The sequence below is a fragment of the Chionomys nivalis genome, chromosome 8 (genome assembly GCF_950005125.1).
Source record: "Chionomys nivalis chromosome 8, mChiNiv1.1, whole genome shotgun sequence".
NCBI lineage: Eukaryota > Metazoa > Chordata > Mammalia > Rodentia > Cricetidae > Chionomys > Chionomys nivalis.
In genome coordinates this window covers 45612157-45633122 of record NC_080093.1, presented here as the reverse complement: position 1 = coordinate 45633122, position 20966 = coordinate 45612157, and the positions used below count along the sequence as shown (strand labels likewise).

Here is a 20966-nt window from a genome sequence, read left to right as displayed (position 1 = left end):
GTCGCTCAAGAAAGTCAAGGCAGGAACTTGAAGCAGAAACCACACAGGAACACTGCTTGAGGCTCACCCAGGCTTGTATAGGCTTTTTTATAGAGCCCAGGACTACCTGCCTAGGGAATAGTCCCCACCACAGTGAGCTGGGTCCTCCTACATCAATTAAAAATCAAGGTAATTCCCATAGACACCATGGCGAATCTTAACTGAACAACCCCTCGGTTAAGACTCCCTTCTTCAGGTGACTCTAAGCTGTGTGAAGAAGTTGGCAATTGAAGCTAACAAAGGCACCTGCACACATGAACTGAACACAGAAGCGTTCTCTCTCTCTCTCTCTCTCTCTCTCTCTCTCTCTCTCTCTCTCTCTCTCTCTCTCTCTCTCTCTCCCACACACACACACACACACACACACACACAAATGTGTACATACACATTCACAATTTTAAGAAGGAAAAGAGAAATGCAGAGCACAGTGATGGTCTTGGCAGCAGCAGTGGGGATGTATGATGGGATTGGTAGTAAAAACAAACACTGTCGGTGGCCTTATGGTGACAATCAGGACGGGTGGGTAATGTGATGGGGACAGTGATGCTCCCCAAGATATGAACTGCACGTTGGAGAGGACTACACTGGCATCATTTCCTTTCGTGAGTCTCAGAGGATGACACTCTTGGACAGAAAAGGATCAGAAAGTCTCAGGACAAAAGACGAAGAGCAAAGGTCAGAGGTGTAGCCACAGCTGACCTAATTATTCCAAAATAAACAACCCTGTTATCAGGTGAAATAGTCTTCAGAAAGTAATTTCATGGCTCCCTATATCATGAGCTCACACCTGAGAGAAACTGATTCCAAGTGTCCTTGGAAATGATTGGTAGTCTCCTTCTGTCCCTTCCATCTGGTCTGGTTCTTGAATGTAGTGTGTGTGTGTGTGTGTGTGTGTGTGTGTGTGTGTGTGTGTGTGTGTGAAGCGATTACTTACATAATATTATTAAATAAAATTTGGGAGTCAGATATCGGGGTAAAAACTTGATTGATCAGAGAAGTATCAGAGAAGTGACCAGTGACCTCTCTCTCTCCTTCCTCCATGCAAAAGGACTGTGAATCTCTAAACCCCTCCCCCCTCCTACTTCCTGTGTCTCTCTATGTCCTGGGTTCTCTAAAACCTCTATGGCTGATTCTGGTCAGCTAGTAGCTAACTCTGCCCTCTGATTCAAGGTAAACTTTATTGGCAGTATCGGGAGTATCAGAATGTGATCAAAATATCCCACAACGTGTGTGTGTGTGTGTGTGTGTGCCTGCTTACAACATGCATATGGAGATCATAGGACAATTTGTGATAGTCTTCAGAAAGTAAATTCATGGCTCCCTATATCATGAGCTCACACCTGAGAGAAACTGATTCCAAGTGTCCTTGGAAATGATTGGTAGTCTCCTTCTGTCCCTTCCATCTAGTCTGGTTCTTGAATGTAGTGTGTGTGTGTGTGTGTGTGTGTGTGTGTGTGTGTGTGTGTGTGTGAAGCGATTACTTACATAGTATTATTAAATAAAATTTGGGAGTCAGATATCGGGGTAGATATCCCTTCTACCATGTGGGGCCCAGGGGTCAAACTCAGGTCATCAGACTTGGTGGCAAATGCCTTAACCAACTCCCTTTGTTGTACCTCCAGTCTCTGGGTTTCTCTGTGCAGCTGTCTTGAAACTCACTCTGTAGACCAGGCTGGCCTCGACCGCAGAGATCCACCTGCCTCTGCCTCCTGAGTGCTGAATTAAAGGTGTGAATCTCTTTTTAAATTGGCTTCCAAAACAGCAGGTGTCCTTCTGACGTTTTCATACATCTTTCCCCTTCCTCATCTCCCTGACCCCACTCCTTACTGTACCCTTCTAGCCCCTCTTCTCCCTTCCTATCATGTGTTCTATTACCCTTCCTAACCTCTCATTAAAGCCTCTTTATTTTCTTCTCTCCCAGTCCCCTTTCTAGTTTCCTAACATCTAAACATACTCATACCTACCTACACATATGTAATAGTTAGCAGGTGGGATCCACCTGACAGAGACCATGCAGCATTTGTCTGGGCCTGGGTTACCTCACTCAGTATGATGCTTTCCAGTTCCATCCATTTTCCTCAGATTTTGTAATTTCATTGCTTTAGGTGAAATAAATTCTATTGCATAAAATTGACCACTTATGCCAAACAAATCTATCTCTAGTTCCGGGCTGGGCCTAGTTCCAGCCAGGGTCAGTGGAGTCTAGAGAAAAGGATGATGCGCCAGCCTTCCCCAGCCTGCTGGGTTGTTGGAGGTCAGTCCGTGAAGTTACAGGTGCCGAGGAGTCTGGTGGTTTTAATTAGCCCTTACTGCCTCACAAACCATACCGCAACTTTCCACTCAAGTACCAGCTTTTCATTCTCTTTCAAATGCTGTGGGCAACTATGGTTAGTGGGGCGTGTCTTCTGCTGCTCTTAACATCACCAGGTCATTTGGGAGCTTTAAAGGGCTAGATTCCAGCACATTCTCACACATTGGTAGGAGATGGTGAGCTCAGAGCTCAGCTGGGACTGATGGTGGAATCCTAAGTCTCCCCTTCCCTTGGCCTTCTTCCCATGGCCTCATCTGTAGCTTGCACTTTTCAGGGATGGTGTCTGGGATGGGAAAAGGAGCATTCTAAGAAGGAATGTTCCAGAAGATATGTGATAGAAGCAGCTGTGGGTTTTCTTAAGGTTTGCAGGTTTTGCAAAGCATGGCATCACATCGGTCTCTCTCTGCTGAGTAAAGAGTCACAAAGCCAGGCTGGATCTGGCAAGAGAAACAGACCACAGCACTGTTGAGGAACAGCACGAATTGCTGGGAGGGGGGAGCTCATGGCAGATGTCCCTGAAGGAGACCAGCTGGACATTTTCATTTTGGAGTCTCAGGGGACAGCTCAGGGCTTTTGGATGAGAAAGGTTCAGAAAGCTTGAGGGCAAAGGGTAAAGGTCGTAGTGCTGGTCAGACTATCTGGTTTTCCATCTCTGCCTCTCCCTCCACTCTCCACCCCACTGCTAAGTCCACTGAGATAGACCTGGGTCAGCAGCAAGGGAGTTGGGGTGCATCAAATCTGTGGGAGACTCTGAGTTAGATTGTGTTGGGACTCCTGTGGTTCTCATGACAAATGGATACCACAAGTCAAAAACAAAAACAAAATCCCTGCTCCAAAACCACAGAGAAACCCTGTCTCGAAAAACCAAAAAAAAAAAAAAAAATTCCCTGAAGACTCTGCTTTCCTCCCTCTCTGGGTTTACTCCCCCTTCCCCAAATCCAAAAGCTGTTTATAGCTTGATAGTGGTGAAAGTCTGATGGCCACTCGTGATAGTTTGGGCTACATCGATGACATCGTCACCAGTGGGGGTGATGGGAAGGGTGGCGGAGTTGGTGCTGGAGGTCCTTACGGTGTAAATGGAGGGGAGGAGTGGCTAGGATTCTCAGGGATCTGGGAACTGGTTCTCTCCATCCACTGTGTGGGCCCTGGGAATTAAACTGAGATGAAAGGCAAATGCCTTTGCCAGCTGAGTCATCTCATTGGCCCCTCAATGGGGATCCTGGAAGGAGGATGATCGAGGTAGAAATGGTGGCTTTAGTGCTAGAGAGAGCTGAGGTGTAGCTGTTTTTTTTTTTTTTTTTTTCTCTCCTGTGGCCTTACAGAGACTCTGAAGGTGCCCGTCTGCTGCCTGACCAGAGGTCTCACCCACAGGGTCCTTCTCCACAAGAAGACATGGCCAACTTCCAGGTGCTGGTGAAGCTCCTGCCTGTGATGGTGACCCTCGTGCCTTACTGGATGGTATATTTCCAGGTAGGCACCCTGCCTTCTGATCTGGGGCCTGGTATCCCAAGCCCCTCATAGGCTCAGCCTTTGCTGTAAACGCCTGCAGCATTACCTCCCCAGGGTAATGGTGTGTGTGAGTGTGTGCAAGCATGTACATGTGTATGTGTCCATGTGTGTGCACATGTGCATGTGTACATAGACTTAATGTGCATATGAGTGTATATATGTGCACCATACATGTGTGCATGCGTTTTCACATGTGTGGAACCAGGGCAGCAACTTAATCCTGTAGTTGGATTTCTCTTTGGACATCCAACTCACAAATAACAACATAGAGATTTATTATTAATAAAGAAAGCTTGACAGCTTGGCCTTAGCTTAGGCTTGTCCCACTAGGGTTTTTTTTTTTTTTTTTTTTTTTTTTTGTTTGTTTTCTGGTTTTTCGAGACAGGGTTTCTCTGTAGCTTTGGTTCCTGTTCAGGAACTAGCTCTTGTAGACCAGGCTGGCCTCGAACTCACAGAGATCCACCTGCCTCTGCCTCCCGAGTGCTGGGATTAAAGGCGTGCGCCACCACCTCCCGGCTCCCACTAGCTCTTATAACTTAAATTAACCCATTTATTTTAATCTACATTTTTTTGTGTGGCTTGTTACCTTGTCCTCCCCATGCTGCCATGCTGCTTTCTCTGCCTCTCACTGGTGACTCTGTTGTCTTCTTTCCAGAGTTCTCTCTCCTGCCTAGCTATTGGCTATTCAGCCAACCACAGCAATACATTTTCACACAGTGTACAAATCTCCCACAGCCTATTCCATTCCCAGCTCCCACCCCCAAGTAGCAAGGCCATTGCCTCCCACACCCTCTTTGTTGGATGGAGAGAGCCTAAGATAGGATCATAGCCTGTTACTCTAGGGTGGCACAGACTGTCCCATAAGATACAGGAACATGGTGAAGATGTCCATACCAGCTGTCAGGACATTGACATCCTTCTACAGTAGCTATCAAGTAGCTAACAAGAGCACCCCCTTGTCTGGTCCCCTGCCAGGAGTCTCTACTTCATGACAACTAGAGTACCAATGTCTGGTATAGCAAGGGGCAGGGCCACCAAACCTGCCCCTTCCAGCGGTTGTGTCCAAAGCCATGCTGGCAGATCAGTACCTCTACCCTGGCTGTGTCAATCTTCAGGACTCAGCTTGGCTTCAGTGTCAGACGACAACTCCCAATGGAAACAGTCATGTCATTATTCCTCCATTTCACTGAAGACTTACCCATACCCACCCTGTGTAAAACGTGGAGACACAATGGGAAGGCCATCTGAGCAGCTGCAGCCAGGCTCTGGGAATGTCTGTGGTTATTGCTCATAGCCTAAGGACATCAGAAAACCTCATCGTCAAGGCTGTCTCTCAATATGAAGTGGATTGGGAGTGCCTTTTCCTGTCCGGGGGAAGGGCCAGCTGCCCAGGGATACTGCTGAGGAATACCTGTCCCAAAGCCTTCTGGAGCCAGAGGTCCAGTGACCAGCTCTACCCCAACATGCCTCCATCTCTCCACAGATGCAGTCCACCTACGTCCTGCAAGGTCTTCACCTTCATATCCCCAACATCTGGACCAACCCTACCAATAGCTCTTTGGCTCTGAGTGCAGAGAACAGTAGCTACAGGGTAAGAGAGTAAGTGTGTGGTCAGCCCCAGCCATGCTGGGAGCATCCTGTAAGAACTGCCTGCACCCTACCTCAACCCCTCAGTGATGTGGCATGCTTAGGACACAAGAAAATAACCAGCAGGATGGAGGAACGTGTGTAATACCCAGTCCCTCTCTCAGCATGACCAGTTGTCCAGAGGACCTCAGGCTTGGTGTCCTCCACCCCCAACATGCTGCTGCTCACCTCCCAGTGCACACACAGGGCACTATTCAATCTGCCTTCCCACTATTTCCCTGGGACCCTTTCCACGCTGTGCTCATGATAGAAAGTTGTGTACCCAGGAAGAACTTTGCCTTCCCTGATATAATCCTGCCCCTTAGTTACACAGCTGAGAAGACTTGAGTACTCTGGGGGGTGAGGTGGGACAGGAGTACTAGCCCTGGGTTACTAAGGGGCATGGTCCAGCCCAGAGTTCTTTCTGCTCTGCCAACCTGTCTCCTGGCCCTCTTCCACCCAGATCCCAGAAGCCTGGCTCCTGCTGGCCAATGTTGTGGTGGTACTGGTTCTGGTTCCGGTCAAGGACCACCTGATTGATCCTCTGCTGCTGCGGTGTAAGCTGCTGCCATCAGCTCTGCAGAAGATGGCCCTGGGCATGTTCTTTGGGTTTACTTCGATCATTGCAGCAGGTGTGTGGTACATTATGTTCATTCAGACCTTGAGTTAGGAGAGTCTGCCTTCAAGACACACAGTATAAGGGAGCGAATGTCTCTGGGTGTAATGGTGCACACTTAAGAGTCCTTGGCACTCAGGAAGGTTCAAGGCCAACCTGGGCTACGTGAGACTGTCTGAAAACTAAGATAGATAGATAGATGATAGACAGACAGACAGACAGACAGACAGACAGACAGATAGATAAGCAGAGGCTGAAGAAATTAAAGCTAAATGAGCACTGTCTTATTGGTCACATGCAACACAAACTAGATGTGGCTATCTTCTTTAATTTTGTCCTGTTCCACCCTCAGTAATCTCAGGAGTTTTATTGCTTCTTGGGTAAGGGGATAGAGTCTCCAAAAGGCTAGGTGAGTTGCCCAGGTTTGTACAACAAACCAGTGGGAGGCCAGGATTGGAATGCAAGTGCCTATGTGCTTGTGATTCGTTCACCAGGGCCAAGGGGTCTCTCAGGCATTGAAGGGAAGAAGACAACAAACCTAAGGCCGGGTTGGAAACACTACCATAATGCCCAACCTTGCCCTAGAGAAGTCATGTGATCTCATGGGAAGTAGGCCAGCCGAAAACCAGATAGACTGGGACTAAGATTCAGTCCCAATTGCTTATTACCTGTATGATTCTAGGCTGTTGCTCAATCTAAGTTTCACTTTCCTCATTTGCAAAGAATGTCATAACAGACTCCAGATTAATGAGAACTCCTGTGAAATACAAAACCTAGCTGAGCTTCCTAGCGGCCAAGGCAAAAAATAAATAAATAAAAAAAAAAAAAAGAATTGGAACTGAAGCTCTAAACTGCCTGGGATGGTCTGACTACTCTTTTGCCCCCCCACCCCACAACCCCCCAGGAGTCCTGGAGAAAGAGCGCTTAAGGTACATCAAAGACAACCACACAGTGCCTCAGCTGATTGGGAAGGACTTGTACTACGCGGCACCACTGCCTATCTGGTGGCAAATCCCCCAGTACCTGCTCATCGGCATCAGTGAGATTTTTGCCAGCATTGAAGGTATTCTGGATTCCCTCCCCAGCTCTTACACTGGTGCTGAGCTCTGCTTGGGTGTATGTCCCTCTAGATCGGGGGGACCATAGGCATAGCACTCTGGCTTCTGTATGGAGGGCAGCGGTAATGCCGAATGAGGTCTGCCTCTGTTCTGTCGTGAGGTCGAGGGACTTTCTAGCACTGGGTTCAGGCTTGAGCCAGCCATTGCAACAGACCCCAGGGAGTTGGGGGCTAAAAGGCGCTTTCCATATGTCCCCTGCGCTGTGGATTCTGCCTTTGTAGTCATTGTTCCTTCTGTCTTTTTCTTCGAAAATCCCCTGGGTTGGGTGCTCTTCCCTTCTGGAACTCAGCACTGTGTCCTATAGTGCGTACATACACACATGCATGCGCGCGCACGCGCGCACACACACACACACACACAACAACCCTGTCCCAACTTAGTCAGGAAGCCAAAACTACAAGAGTTGGGTAGGCTCTCCCACTCAGCCATGGAGGGAATTCTAGACCTTGATGATAAATCTGACCCTGTGAATTTAAGTTGCAAACAAAAAACCACCAGACTTGGACTGGGGACTGGAGAGTGTGGCTGGACTATGAGTAAGGTGGAGAGGGGTGAGGAGATGGGCTTCTGGGGAAGTTAAAGTCAGCAAGTATGGGAAGGATCTTCAATGTAGTGGAACCAGCATGAGCCAGGGGTGGGGGGGTATGGTGGGAAGCAAGCACTGGAGAGGGGCGTGTGGGGAGGACAGTCACAGTGGGGCCAATGGTTGAGCCTGGATGGGGAAGTTTCCCGAGGCCAACAACAGCCTTCGATCCTCCCATTGGTTCTATAGGAAATGGAAGCCTCCAAGAAGTTCCAGAGAGCGGGCAGTTGTGGCACACGCCTTTAATCCTAACAGAGGCAGGCAGATCTCCGAATCTGAGGCCAGCGTGGTCTACAGTGCGAGTTCCAGGATAGCCTGGCTATAGAGAAACCCTGTCTCACAAAAACAAACAAGCAAAAGTTCCAGAGACCCACAACCATGTGTGGGTGATGAGGTCAGGGCCCGGGACAGAGGAGACAGGAAGGGAGGCCAACCTTTGGAAACTATTTCAGATGCTGAGTGGAAGTGATTTGGTGGTGGTGTGGAAGGTCGGCAGAAAGTGGCTGAGGAAAGGCGGAAGCAGCTGCTAAGATGTCACCCAGGCTCCTGCCCAGGAGGAAGGAGACTAGTCAGAGCTCTGGGATAGTATTCATAATGTCCAGGGGGAGGTGCTCCATCAGATGTGGATGAGAAGGGCAGATACAATGTGTCAGGTCACAGGCATGCAGGTGCTGTCAGTCATGGGGACACACCATCCAAGGGAATTAGGATAGAGGCTTGGAAAAGAGAGCGGAATGATGTGACCCCCCCCACACACACTGGGAGGTTAGCAGTGGGGTTCATCTCTGCTCCCCCTGCAGCCCAAGTCCCTCCCTTCTTTCTCCCACAGGTCTGGAGTTTGCCTACTCAGAAGCTCCACGCTCCATGCAGGGTGCAATCATGGGCATTTTCTTCTGCCTTTCGGGGGTAGGCTCACTGTTGGGCTCTGGCCTGGTGGCCCTACTGTCCTTGCCTGGGGGCTGGATGCACTGCCCCAAGGACTACGGTGAGTGAGGGGACCCCCAGGAGAAGATAGGCATGGAGGGCGGTGCAGGGATGGGGTGAGCAGTCATGCTTTAGACTCGGTGGCCCTCAGAGCACCCTTCCCGCTTCCGGAACTCCGCCATTACTGGATGCTGAGCAGTCACTTTCTCCCCTGGTGTTTGGTTCAAGTCTCCAAATAAAGGAATAGGAGATTCACTGAGACACTTGGGGAGTTACAATATCAGAGGACTCTCTACTCACTGCTCTCAGACCACACCCACTGGTGTGTGGCTTTAGCCCCTCCCCACCCACATGTCAGCCTTCCTGTCCTCAGGGAACATCAACAACTGCCGCATGGACTTTTACTTCTTCCTGCTGGCGGGCATTCAGGCTGTCACAGCTGTCCTGTTTCTCTGGATTGCTGGTCACTATGAGAGGACTCGTCAGAACCCAGCCTCCCAGAGCGTATCCAGCAGGCTCAGGGGCTGAATCCGTTCTCCACCTACCCGGAGAGACAGTACCATCGCAATACCAACTGTGCCCATTCTCTTCTCATTTATTCTGTACCCAACATTAGAATGAAGTGGTTCCCATAAATAAGGGGCATGCACCCTCCCTCTTGACCATGGTCCACGACAAGGGGTGGGGTGGAGGGGGCCTGGGTTCGGGTCCCCAAGGGGTCCCAGCAGGGGACTCGGATCAACAAGCACCAGAGGATGAGCGTGAGGACCAGGTAAGAAGTCCAGTCAGACATCCCACTGGTCCCACTGCCTGGGTTGGTGGCTGAAGCTGCACTATGGCAGGCCAGGGAGTGGTCAAGAGCTGCCCCGGATTCTCTCCATGTAGTTACGAAGCTCCTCCGGGTCCTTCAGGCCCATGTCCTCGCACACCCAGCGGATGTCCTCCTCACCTGCCACCAGGATGGACTGTACGGCCGGGGCCCCTACAGGCTCCTCGGGCAGCTGGGCTGGGGGTGCTGGCGCAAATGTCACAAACTCTACTCTCTTTCGACGTCCCCCAGCGTCTTTGCGAGCCAGGGTGCTTGAGGAGCCAACGGTGCCCTCTGAAGCACTGGGGGCCACAGTTGAGGCATCCCCTCCTGCCCCACTTTCACAGGGGCATCCCCCCTCCCCCTTGGGTGGGCCTGGGGAGGAGCATCGGTCCAGCTGACGACTCAGTTCCTCCTGATTGGTGCCCAGCCAGACCCAGTTATGAGGCTGGGGGGAGGAAGGGTCCGCAGCGCTGTCGGGAGGCTCTTTGCGCTGGTAGCGCAACACGAAGACCACACCATTGACCAGAAAGATGAGGATGGCCAGACAGAAGATACCCAGCAGAGCATACATCCCCAGCTCTAGGTCGGTGACACGCTGAGGGGCAGGCACCATCTCTTCTTCGTCTTCCTCCTCTTCTTTGGCCTCATCCTCTTCCTTCCCAGTTTCTTCCTCTGCCCGCTCAAACTTGCCTCTGACATCCATATGGCCCCCCATACCACCTGCTACCCGCCGCTTTCCCCCCACAGTGGCTTCTGTGAATGGTGGGCTCCGGGCGGGACTGGATGGAAGGGCAGGCGCTGGTGAGGGCAGAGGGGGCAGCCCCAGCCAGGCAGTGCCTGAGGCCAGGGGCACACGATGGCGGCCCCGGCGGCACGGTTCCGGTGGGTGCAGAGCCACGTGTAGGGGCAGCCCTTCGGCACCCACCCCACTCACCACCACACCAAGTTGGGCTCCCTGCTCTTCAGCCGGCAGGACGGCACTGGGCTCCTCAGCTGAGACCGACAGTCCCAGGTCACTGCGGTCGTAGAGCTCGGCAGGGGCCAAAGTGTGGTCAGAGAAGGACAGCCACAGGGAGAGGGCCACCTCCTGCAGGGCACACAGACACAGGCAGAGACACGCGAGGGCACGCACGCATGCACACACAAACCACTCCCACAGTGACAGGCCACACGGAAGAAAAAGCACGGAGGAAACAAGAGACACAGGCAAATGGACAAAACACAGGGAGAGAGGGGACGCGTGTCAATCACCTGTCTGCCACTCAGCCCAGGAGTCTGAGTCCTCAAGAGAGCCTAGTGAACCTCCCAATGCCTTGCTCCAGCCAGTCTCTGCTGGACCACTTCCAGCCACAGAGAACTCACTACCTCATGGGAAGTAGTCCTTATTTTGAAAACCCTAGAGCAAGGGGTCCAAGTACCAGGACCTACTTCCTCCCCTCCTCCTCCACCATCAGCCCCCATCAATAGCTGTTGACCACGCTCCCTGATCCCCAGCCATCACCTGCTTTGGGGCTGGAAGAGCTGACTGGGCCCAGCACGTGGTTGTGACCTCCCCAGGGTGGGATGTGCCTCGGCTCAAAGCCAGTGAGATGCCCATCACGGGCTGCACTCGCAGCTCCAACATTGAGACCTTGTCGTCTGTCACAGCTAGTGCCTGCTCCCCCAGGATGGAGTCAGAAAGCGGGGAACGAACCTAAGAGTGGGAAGCAAATGAAAGCTGGGGTGGGTGGGGTATCCTGCGCACAGTCTCCCAGCATCTCTATACTCTTATACACTAATAGACTCGAATCCACAGCAGAGGACAGGGCTCTCCCGACACACCTATCCCCTCGTCCTTCACACCTGCCACACTTCCTGCAGTGAGCTCCATTCTCACTCAGCCTCCCACCCCTCCTAGCGCTGTCCTCCCCAGCCCCTACTACAAGTCTTCACACCTAACCAGGAACATTCAGGGGACACAGGTGCCCTGGGGGCAGGGGGCGGAGTCTTGCTCTTTAGCATCCCCTGTGGTGACTCACCTCAATAGAGGTGACTCCAGGCTCCCGTCCCACTAGGATACGGCCGCCTTCCAAGGAGGCTATGCGAGGATCCTGTACATGGGCGTGGGCTGCCACGAGGTGAGTCACATCCAACAGCCAGTCAGGGCCGAGAAGGTGAGTGAGGCGGCGGCCACCGTCCAGCGGATGGGCCACAAAAGGTACCAGGAAGCGCACACCAGCTCGCTGGTACTGCAGGCGACAACCGCGGGAGCGCCGCTCTGCCTCCTCAACCGCGGCCTCAGGTTCAGGCTGTCTGCAGGGCGGAGCATCAGTGATGGGCCCGCCCACTGGAGACCACGCCTTGCCCAAACTCCAAACCCAGCAAGGCCCTACCCAGCCACCCACCTAGAGGCTCTAAATTGAAGTTTAATGCCTCAGTTTGCACAAATGACAAAGCAAGAATAGTAACCAGAGGCACCTGACTGGTGTATGCCTCATGTTCTTCAAACTTGATCCTGAATACTCAAGTCTTTCTATTCAGGTCAGGGATACCCAGACCCGTGTTGAGTGTTGACTGGTGAAATGTGCCTATCTATGTAGTTGGATACCTCTGGAGTAGGAAGGTGACAAGGCAATGGGGTGACAACTCCGTTTCTACAGGGCATGAGAGCCTAGGCACCTCATCCTTGCCCTCAAGGTCTGGTGAGCTTCCCCATTACCCAATATAGTTTGTTTTTACAGAGTGCACGCCATTCAAGGCTTTGGGGTAGAGTAGTGAACATTCTCAGGGATGGAGTGTGGAGCTGGAGAAGGATGGACAGAAAACCGAGCAAAAATAATTCGTATGTGTTATAGCTGACAAGGAAGCCGGGGGAGAGGGGCTATGGAGGCTGCCAGTTAGACTACAGTGCCCAGGGTTCTGGTGGTCAAAGGTAGGTGACGGCTAATATCGTCAACCTGACAAAATCCAGGATCATCTAAGAGACAAATCTCTGGGCACGACAGTGAGGTCATTTTTTTTCCTTAATAAGTTATTTTTATTTTATGTGTATTGGTACCCTGCCTGCATACATGTCTGTGTGAGGATTACAGACAGCTGTGAGCTGCTATATGGGTGCTGGGAACTGAACCCGGGTCTCCCAGAAGAGCAGGCAGAGCTCCAAACTGTTGAGCCATCTCTCCAGCCTGTGGGGCATCTTTGTAATAGGGTAACTGAGGTGGGAAGACCCGCCCTAACTAACTATGGGCTGTGCCATCCCATCAGCTTGGGTCCCAGTACTGAGTAAAAGGAGAAAGTGAGCTGTGTACCAGCGTCCATCCCTCTGCTTCCTGACTTGGAATGCAATGTGGCCTGTCCAGCTCTCTAAACTCCTGTCGCTATAACGGCCCCGCCATAATGGGCTGTGCTTTGAACGGTGAGCCAAATAAACCAATTTCTTAAGTGCGCAGTACGCAGTGTTTTAGACCCCAGCCTGGGTCCCTGGAGGTGCTCACTGTGTATCCTCAGGCCCCGAAGGAAGTCACCAAGTCCTATGGCTCCTGCAGGCTTGCAACTCACCCTTCTGCTGGGCCTGGGACCCGCCAGCCTCGGATCTGCTCCAGAGTCGAATCTGTGAGCTCAATGTGCAAGGGGAGCAGTGGAGCCCATACAGTCAGCCTCAGTGAGGCCCGCAGTCGGCGCCACCAGAAGTCCACCCGCACTCCCTTGGCACCCCGGCTCTCCTGGCCAGTCACGAACACGGCGTCACAGGCCTCAGATACCTATGGAACGGCAGAGATGGACTGAGACACAAAGGACAGGCTATAAGATGGCATCACCTACTCCAACCGTAAGCAGGGCTACAACTCAGATTCAATTCTGTATGGCATAGAAATGTGTGTTGTGGTGGCCCGGATAGTGGCTGTTCTTTGTTTAAACATTTTGCTGTGCTAAAATCCACCCCAGAGGTACTGGGCCATACTTTGGCTTCTCCAGCGGATGAGCCGGGCCATCTGCATGCAACACACACAGCCTTCTTCCCAGCATGATCAGGACAGAGGTGTCACTGTTAGCCCCTCAGTGCCAGTCTCAGACATGGGTGCCGGAGGTATCTAACAACCAGACACAGCTAAGTGGGTGAAGGTTGAAGGGCAAGACAGGCCCACCTAGTCAGGGGCCCCCAGGGTGCTGTCCCTGCTGCCTGGGATCTGGGTCAGTGCATCCTCATTAACACGTCAAGATGGAGAAAGCTGTTTACCCTCTGAACCTCACAGGTCGTTACAGCAGTGATTATTATGTTAATCTTCATCATACGATAAGAGCAGTAACTGCTGATGCTTGGTTCTTGCTATCTGCTGGATATTGTCTTAGGGACTTTTAACTCTTCCAACAGCCTAATATGTTAGAGTTGAGGGACCAGAGGCTCAGAGAGGCTAAGAGACTTGCACACGACCACACAGCTAGTTTATAACAAAGAAGAGCTGCGATGATTCATATTGTCACCTTAACAAGATCAAGAACTCCTTAGGAGACAAACCTCTAGACATCTCTGTGAAGGAATTTCTAGACTGAGTTCACTGAGATGAGAAACCCCATCCTAACTATGGGCAGCATCATCCACGGGCTGGGTCCCCCGCCTCTTCCCCTGCCCACTACCCCCGAATAAAAAGGAGAAATCCCTTTTTCTCAGCACCAGTATTCCGCTCTCTGCTTCCTGACAACAGTGCCATGTGACCAGCTGCCTCAAGCTCCGAACTGTAGCCTTGAGCTATGCCAGAACAAACTCCTCCTTCCTGAAGTCACCTTCCTCAGGGATTTTGTCACAGCAGTGAGAAAAGTAACTAACGCAGGTCTCTGACTTCAAGGGACACACATGATTCCAGCTCAGCTCCCTGGCCGGGGCTGAAATGGACGACAGACAATGAATGTGGAAATAAACTTAAGGCCGAACTTTCAGAGTTACCACTTTTAACTTTAGTTAAACTTTACTAGACAGATGATTGGAACGAAAAAAAGAAAGGGTGATGTCACACAGCCCTGCCATGAAGTTTGTGCTTGAGAAGCCATTCTCTTGGAGATGTACTACAGGAAGGAACAAAGCTACGCGTCTGACTGTGTATGCTCACACAGATGGGCGCTGCCACTCACCTGCAGGACCTGTGTGTTGGCTGACTCACAACCAATGTGCTCTGTCACCTCTTCCAGGGCTCCCTCACTGTCCACAGTGACAAGCCGCACTGGGATGCGCTGGGGCACTCCTGTCAGTGGAGCTGTGTTCACCAGCTCCTCGGCCTGAGGGTGCAAGGGTCGTTTAGTTTCAGAGTTCTCACCCGGGGTTCCTGGGATCAGGTTTCGTGGGGCTGAGCCTCTTACCTTGGTCAGGGGGATGAGGGCTCTGATATCCCGCTCAGATACCAGGATCTCCCAGACCATTTTGTCTTTCTCAGCTTCGGGGGCCTGACCTGGGTACTCCAGCTGCCATGTGACTGGGCGAGTGACTGCCACACCCCCACCAGTGCTATTCTCCACCGCGAAGTCCACCCACAGGAACTCGGACAGTTCAAGGGGACTGCTGGTAGAAGAGAGAAGAGCTGAGTGTTTGCCAGCTGCCAGGTAGCATCTGTATTCATAAGCAGTCTCTATAGTTATCCCCATTTGATTGACAAGAAGATCAAGGCACAGAGACCATGCAGCTCTCCTAAGATTACAGTGTAAAGTGACAGAGCCTAAACCTCTATCCTGGCTATAAAGCCCAACCTGGCCTCCAGACCCCTCTTAAGAGCCACAGAGCCACTGATTTATAGCTCCAAAGGCTCCACTGGACCCCCACACCTGTTCTCTAGCATTCTAGGACTAGGACTCTCTTTTGTGCCCACCTGGAGTCTGGTCCTACAGGCTCAGCGCGGTGACAGGTGATCAGGCTGGTGTGGTGTTTTGAGCCCTTGAAGCGGTCTAACTTAGCGGTCCAGACGGCGGGCTGGGCTGGACGGGCGGCTGTCACCTGCAGCCCTCTCTTCACCTTGATCCTGCAAAGAGCAGGTGGGTTTTGGTGGAGATGAAGGCTGAGCTGCAGGTTGCGGGGGGGGGGGGGGGGCAGACAAAGCGCTGAAGATGTCAGTTTCCTGGCAGGCTTTCCTCCACCTGGAATTTCTTCTTATCTCTCTCAGAAGGACCCCACCTCAAGACAGATCACGTCACATTCCTTCCTCTACCCCCCTTCAAAGGTCACTTACAACTCTACTGCCCACCAGCTGGCATTCCAGAATCTCCAGGTCCTAGCTCAGCCTCAACAGGGGCAGTGACATCTCTCCATACATTCTGGGCTTGCGCCACACCAAGAGTTGTCCCTCCTCGGTCCAGCACACAGTCATGACCCCAGGCCTTTGCTCAGACCAAACCTATAGTCTAGTCTGCCTTTCTTCTCAAACACGATTTCTTGTAGATGTTAGTAAATGGCTTTCTCCCTTACTCTACCCACGGACCCAAGTTCTCAGGGCACATCCTTCAGCCACACAACCAACCCAATCTAGTTCATGCCCTCTCTCTGAGTCCTTGGTATAGATGGGCATTGGGCCTTCCACCTCTGTGCCACTCCGGTGTGGAGACACAGGACTGGTACTGTAATATCTGTGGACTCAGCGGATGAGTGAGCCTGAGTGGGCATGGCGGGTAGGAAGACATGTTGGGTAGGACTCCCGTATGCCCACCCTATGGTAGAGGAAAAGTGACATTAAAGATCCATTACAGATCTTTGTCAGTTTCACTGACTGGGGAGGAGGATGCTTTGGTTTAATGTCCTACAGACAAAGACATATAGAATGGGGCCTTTGATGTGCAGGAGCAGGCTTTGTCCAAAGCGCCAGCCCCCCACAACAACAGTAGCAAGCAGAGGGCCCTGTGGGTGGTTGATCCCCATAGATACCTGTCTTGTCAACATTTGAACATAGCCCAGCACTGGACACTACACTTCTCGTGCCCCAAGCCTCTCCTACTTCAACTACCACAAGCTATAAAGTCCCGGGGAAGCGTCCCACTTCTGGACTGTGCTCATCACAGGGTCTTACAACTCTCTGCTGGGGACATTTATGCAGAACTCATGGTTTAAAGAGGCCAAGAGCTCCAGTGAGGACTGCAGGAGAAATGGATACCTATTGTCCTGCCACTCACCGAAGGGTAAGAAGACTGGCCGTGAAGTTGTGTCGAAGCAGGAGGGTGGCGGTGAAGAGCTGGCCAGGCCGCATGGGCACATCGGGTGCCCGTAAAGTGACTGCTTCATCCAGAGGTACCTCCTGGTACTGTGGGGGGTCGGCCGGGTGCAGCTCCACACCACCCACTGGGAGAGCCTGCTCCCCGGGTTCTTCCTCTGTGCCAAGGCCGCAGCCCCCAGGTCCCTCGCCCGCGGGCTCCAGCGTGTAGGCCAGTTCAGCCCTTGTGGTGGCACTTTGGGAGAACCAGTGAGAAGGGAACTCCAGTTCCACCACGCAAGCGCCCAGAGATGGCTACAAACACAACGAAGGCAGAGGTTGTGGTTGGCCCTGGGTAGGGCGGGAAGGAGGCTCACTCCCATTGCAGAGAAACCTAGGCTGGAGAGCTCTATGAAAGGCAGAACCAAGGATGTTTTCCATGTGCCACAATAATCTCAGGACCCATCAGATCTAGGGTTTAGAATAATACTCTGTAGGTCACGCTTCTGATCTCTGGGACAGACTTGTAGCAAAATGTGACAATCTTGACCACATCCAGGACCTGCCTAGAGCTTAGAATATCAGAGCAAGAAACAGATGGCCTGTGGGTCTGTGGGCCCAGCTCCTCAACAGTAGAAGTAGAACCCACAAAAGTTTGAGTTTCCACACACAAAGGTTGATGGCTCTGTTACAGGGATTCTTAAATTTGGCTCATTTCTTTCTTTTCCAGTTCCCAATAGGCGGGAACTGTTGTTAGTCTATTTTACAGATGAGAAAAAACTGAGCCTCAGAGGGATTAAATTATGTGCCCAAAGTCATGCACCACGGACTGAAATTCTTAAAGGAACCTCTCCTAGGGCTATCAGGACCCAAAACAGAGCCTGGGGCTCATGCCCTAGATTTTCCAGACTGCAGTCGAGTTCTTTCCTCTCCACCCTGGCACAGCAGCAGAAACACTCACCTGGAAGCGGCAGGCTTGGTGGGCAGTGCCTGCAGGGTGTGTGGCATGCAGTCGGGCGCAGGGCAAGCTGCTAGGTCCTGGCGGCCAATCCTGCCCTTTAAGGTGGAAGAGGACACGGGCATAAGGCTCTGCTGGAGTCACAGCTGCTTCCACTGAAACAGCCCTCACATCCCAAGGGACAGGTCGCTGGTGGGGATCAGTGACCCTAGGAGGGACCACCTGGAAAAGAACGAGGATGCTCAACTGCAGGGTGGGTGGAAAGGCAGATAACAATGATAGCCAGAGACGGATCTTAGCATGGAAGGAGATTAAGGGCCTCAGTATTCCCGAGTGAGGAATGGGTAAAGCTGTCTATTGCCATACCCCCGTGATGTACCACATCTTGCCTGATTTCATTAGTTAAGCAAGACTAGGTCTGGTTAATGCTTAAATAGAAGAATGAGAAGAGCCCCAGAACCCCAGACAGCAAAACTCATGAGTCTCATTTGCCTGGAAGTCACTGGGCCCTATCCTTACCTGCTGAGTGGCAAAAGGTGGGTAGGAGGCCCGAAGAAGTGGCTGTGCCCTGGGCCAGGGCTGCAGGAGCAGAAAGGTCTCAGAGCGGGAGCCCAGAGAAGAGTTGGCAGGTGGGTAGTGGCCCACCTGCTGCACACGGAAATGCTCAGGGGCATCCAGGAGTTCCAGGGCCACTGGCAAGTAGATGGGGTCCCTGGTGTCTTGGTTACTGCCAACTGAAGAAGAATGGGGGTAGATAAGGGATGGTTTTGGAGCGAACAGAGGTTGAGCCGAGCTCCATCCTCACTGTGGGGCTGGGCAGGAGAGGGAGAAATGGGGTACAAATGTGCCATCTCCCAGATGTAGAGGAATAATCCCATTTCACAGATGCGGTGATTGAGGTACAGGGAGCCTCACAAAGGCAGAGTTTGAGAGTCAGGATTTGAAAGTAAACTTCCCCACCGATCCTTCTACCTTCCACAGACATTGCCTCTCTCTCCAACAGAGGCTTTTCAATGTCTCCCCTACATGAGCCTACTACCTGTCTGCCGCAGATACCACATTCAGTGAAAGATAGTTCTGAGCTGAGCTTTGTAGAAATGGGGACTTTTGTTGTGTCTGGGTCCTTTGGTGTACTTGATTGGACATCACCTCCAAGTTCACCTATTGCTACGGCACACCCACACCAAACTTCCAAACTTGATCCCTTCTTCTCTGCCCCAGCTGGGGGTTGGGGTTCAGGAGTGAGACTTGGGGAGGATACCAAGGAGGTCCATGGGGCTACTGGCACTCACCAACGGTGGGAACCACAAACCCAAGGAGATGGAATATTCAATAACAAAAAACACTAAGGCCCACTAAGGCTGTATTGATTTGTCCTATAATCCCGAAAGAGTAAGCACTTAACCCCACACAGATTCAAGTTTACATGTATTAACTCTTTCTGTTCTCACACAGCTCTGTGGATTAAGTTCTATTATGACAAATTCTCTTGATGGGTTTAGAAAATGATCTGTGAGGGTTCTCCAACCTAAGGATCTCTCAGGACGGACCCGAGAGGCCAGTAAGGGATTCACCACCAAGCTACCCAGCCTTTCTATCCAATGCAACACCATTATGCCACGTGAGCCTCACTCCTAAACAGTGCCGCCACCCTCCTTCAGGGCCAAGAGCAAATGCTGCCTGCTCAAGGAAGCCTTCTGTGGTCATTCAGTCTGTGTGCCTCGCCAGACTCCTTGTTCCGGCTCTGCTTGCTGCTGCTGTTCTGATAGGGGATAATCCTCCCATGGTCCAGACTAGCTGGACCCACGAGTACAGACGACGTGCCTGATTCTGCTGCCTCTTCTGAATTAGCCTTCTGACAACCACAGAATCTGTCTTACTCATTCTGGAATTCCCTCATCTCTCCCTGGAGAGGCTTCCGGGGAGCCCAGGGAGCTGTACACCATGAAAGACTGGCTAGTAACCAACATCTTGAAGCTGAGGTATCCTCAGCAGTAGAGAGGGGGTGGGAGTATTTCATGACCCATGAGCAGGGGAGGGCTTTGTAAACTGCGGTAGAATCCCACGGTGTAGAATCGTAGAATCCCACTAGAAGTGACATTGTTGGTGAGCGGAATGGTTGACAAAGCTTTTCTTCCTCCCTTTCTGGAGAGGTTATTAAGGCTCCCACTGGGTCTGCAGAGTGGGGAGCAGGTGTCTGAAAGAAGTTCTAGAACCAGCTGCCTCAGCTCCACAGTTGAGCCGGGATGGTGGTGGTGGTTGGGGGTGGGGGCACCCTTCCCCAGCATCGCCATCACCACTCCCATATCCCTAAGGGTAACAAGTGAGTGACTGCTGGCCCCTGGAGTGGCTACGGTCCACCTTCTAATTCACTGCTTCCATAATTACAAGATGCTCAATAGCCCAACTCCCACGGACTCCCATGGTCTCCCATCACTGGGAGTTCAGCTCTCTTGATCGGGGCAGGAGGATAGAGAATGCTTCACCATCTCCCAGTCTCCCAAAGCATCTTCCACCTTACAACCCCAGCTCGTGTCAGGCACGAGGTAGCTGCTGCCCCTTACCCAGTGATGGGTACACCCACAAAAGCTCGGAAAAGCAAGGCTGGGACTCTCCCTGAAGACTCCAAGGTCAGAGATCTCCTTGGGACAGGGAGAGAGAAACGCACAATCTCTCGGATCCCAGGCAAAGGTGCTGTTTTGCATTCCTGAGACTGGTGGGCGGGCTGGTGGGGGGCTAGAACAGCAGGTCGGGGTGTGCACCGGGAAGCAGGGCAGCAGGTTAGACGCTAGAACTGGAGAGGAGGCTCGCTGAGGAGTTGGGACCAGGCAGGTGGGATGGGAGAAAGAAGACTTTAGACCCAGGTAGGAGCATCCAGATGATGCACAGGGAAGAAGGCAGAAGAGCAGCTGACTGGGAACCGGTTTTCCAAGGTTGGACCTCTCCAGAACATCACTCTGGGTTTTAGTTCCAGGGCCCAAAGGCTTGAGGGCATCACTGGCGCACGGCCTCGGCCAAGCCGGGTCACCCCTCCCCTCCCTTCCCACTGACCTCTTACGACTTCCAGGGCGAGGGCCACCAGGAGGCAGAGCCAGACACCATAGGGCCCCCGAAGGGCCGCAGCCGCGCATCCAGCCATCGAGGCGCGCATCCTTCCCATCGAAGGCGGGTTCCAAGTGCGCGGCTCAGGTGCCTGCTTTCCGGCCCCGCATCTCCCGCGCCTGCTCCGCGCCGGCCCCTCTAGCCAGCTAGTTCCCTGTGCCCGCCCGCGGCTGCAGTTCCCAGACAATGGAGCGGGAGCAGTAGGGTGGGAGGGAACGCAGGCACAT

The 20966-nt window shown here is 52.3% G+C and overlaps 2 protein-coding genes across 3 annotated transcripts in view; one reads left to right on the top strand and one right to left on the bottom strand.

Moving 5' to 3' along the window:
* The window catches only part of Slc15a3 (solute carrier family 15 member 3), a 16581-nt gene extending 7215 nt beyond the window's left edge, over positions 1–9366 (top strand). Inside the window, exons 3-8 of the mRNA XM_057778020.1 lie at positions 3673–3820; positions 5343–5450; positions 5949–6117; positions 7006–7164; positions 8632–8787; positions 9100–9366. Of these exons, the coding sequence (XP_057634003.1) occupies positions 3673–3820; positions 5343–5450; positions 5949–6117; positions 7006–7164; positions 8632–8787; positions 9100–9254 (895 nt within the window). The 3' untranslated portion in view covers positions 9255–9366. The remainder of the gene's footprint in view (positions 1–3672; positions 3821–5342; positions 5451–5948; positions 6118–7005; positions 7165–8631; positions 8788–9099) is intronic.
* Tmem132a (transmembrane protein 132A) lies at positions 9336–20966 on the bottom strand. Of its 2 annotated transcripts, none has more exons than XM_057778018.1 (11): positions 20689–20966; positions 18157–18371; positions 17641–17859; positions 16663–16994; positions 15372–15521; positions 14869–15067; positions 14644–14787; positions 13075–13277; positions 11556–11829; positions 11039–11230; positions 9336–10624 (listed from the first exon to the last, which is right to left on the bottom strand). In XM_057778018.1, the coding sequence occupies exons 1-11, from the start codon at positions 20795–20797 to the stop codon at positions 9581–9583; spliced, it is 3081 nt and encodes a 1026-aa protein (XP_057634001.1). In that variant the 5' UTR covers positions 20798–20966; the 3' UTR covers positions 9336–9580. The 2 variants fall into 2 exon arrangements, with proteins under 2 accessions (XP_057634001.1, XP_057634002.1); XM_057778019.1 differs by having other exon boundaries at positions 14869–15064.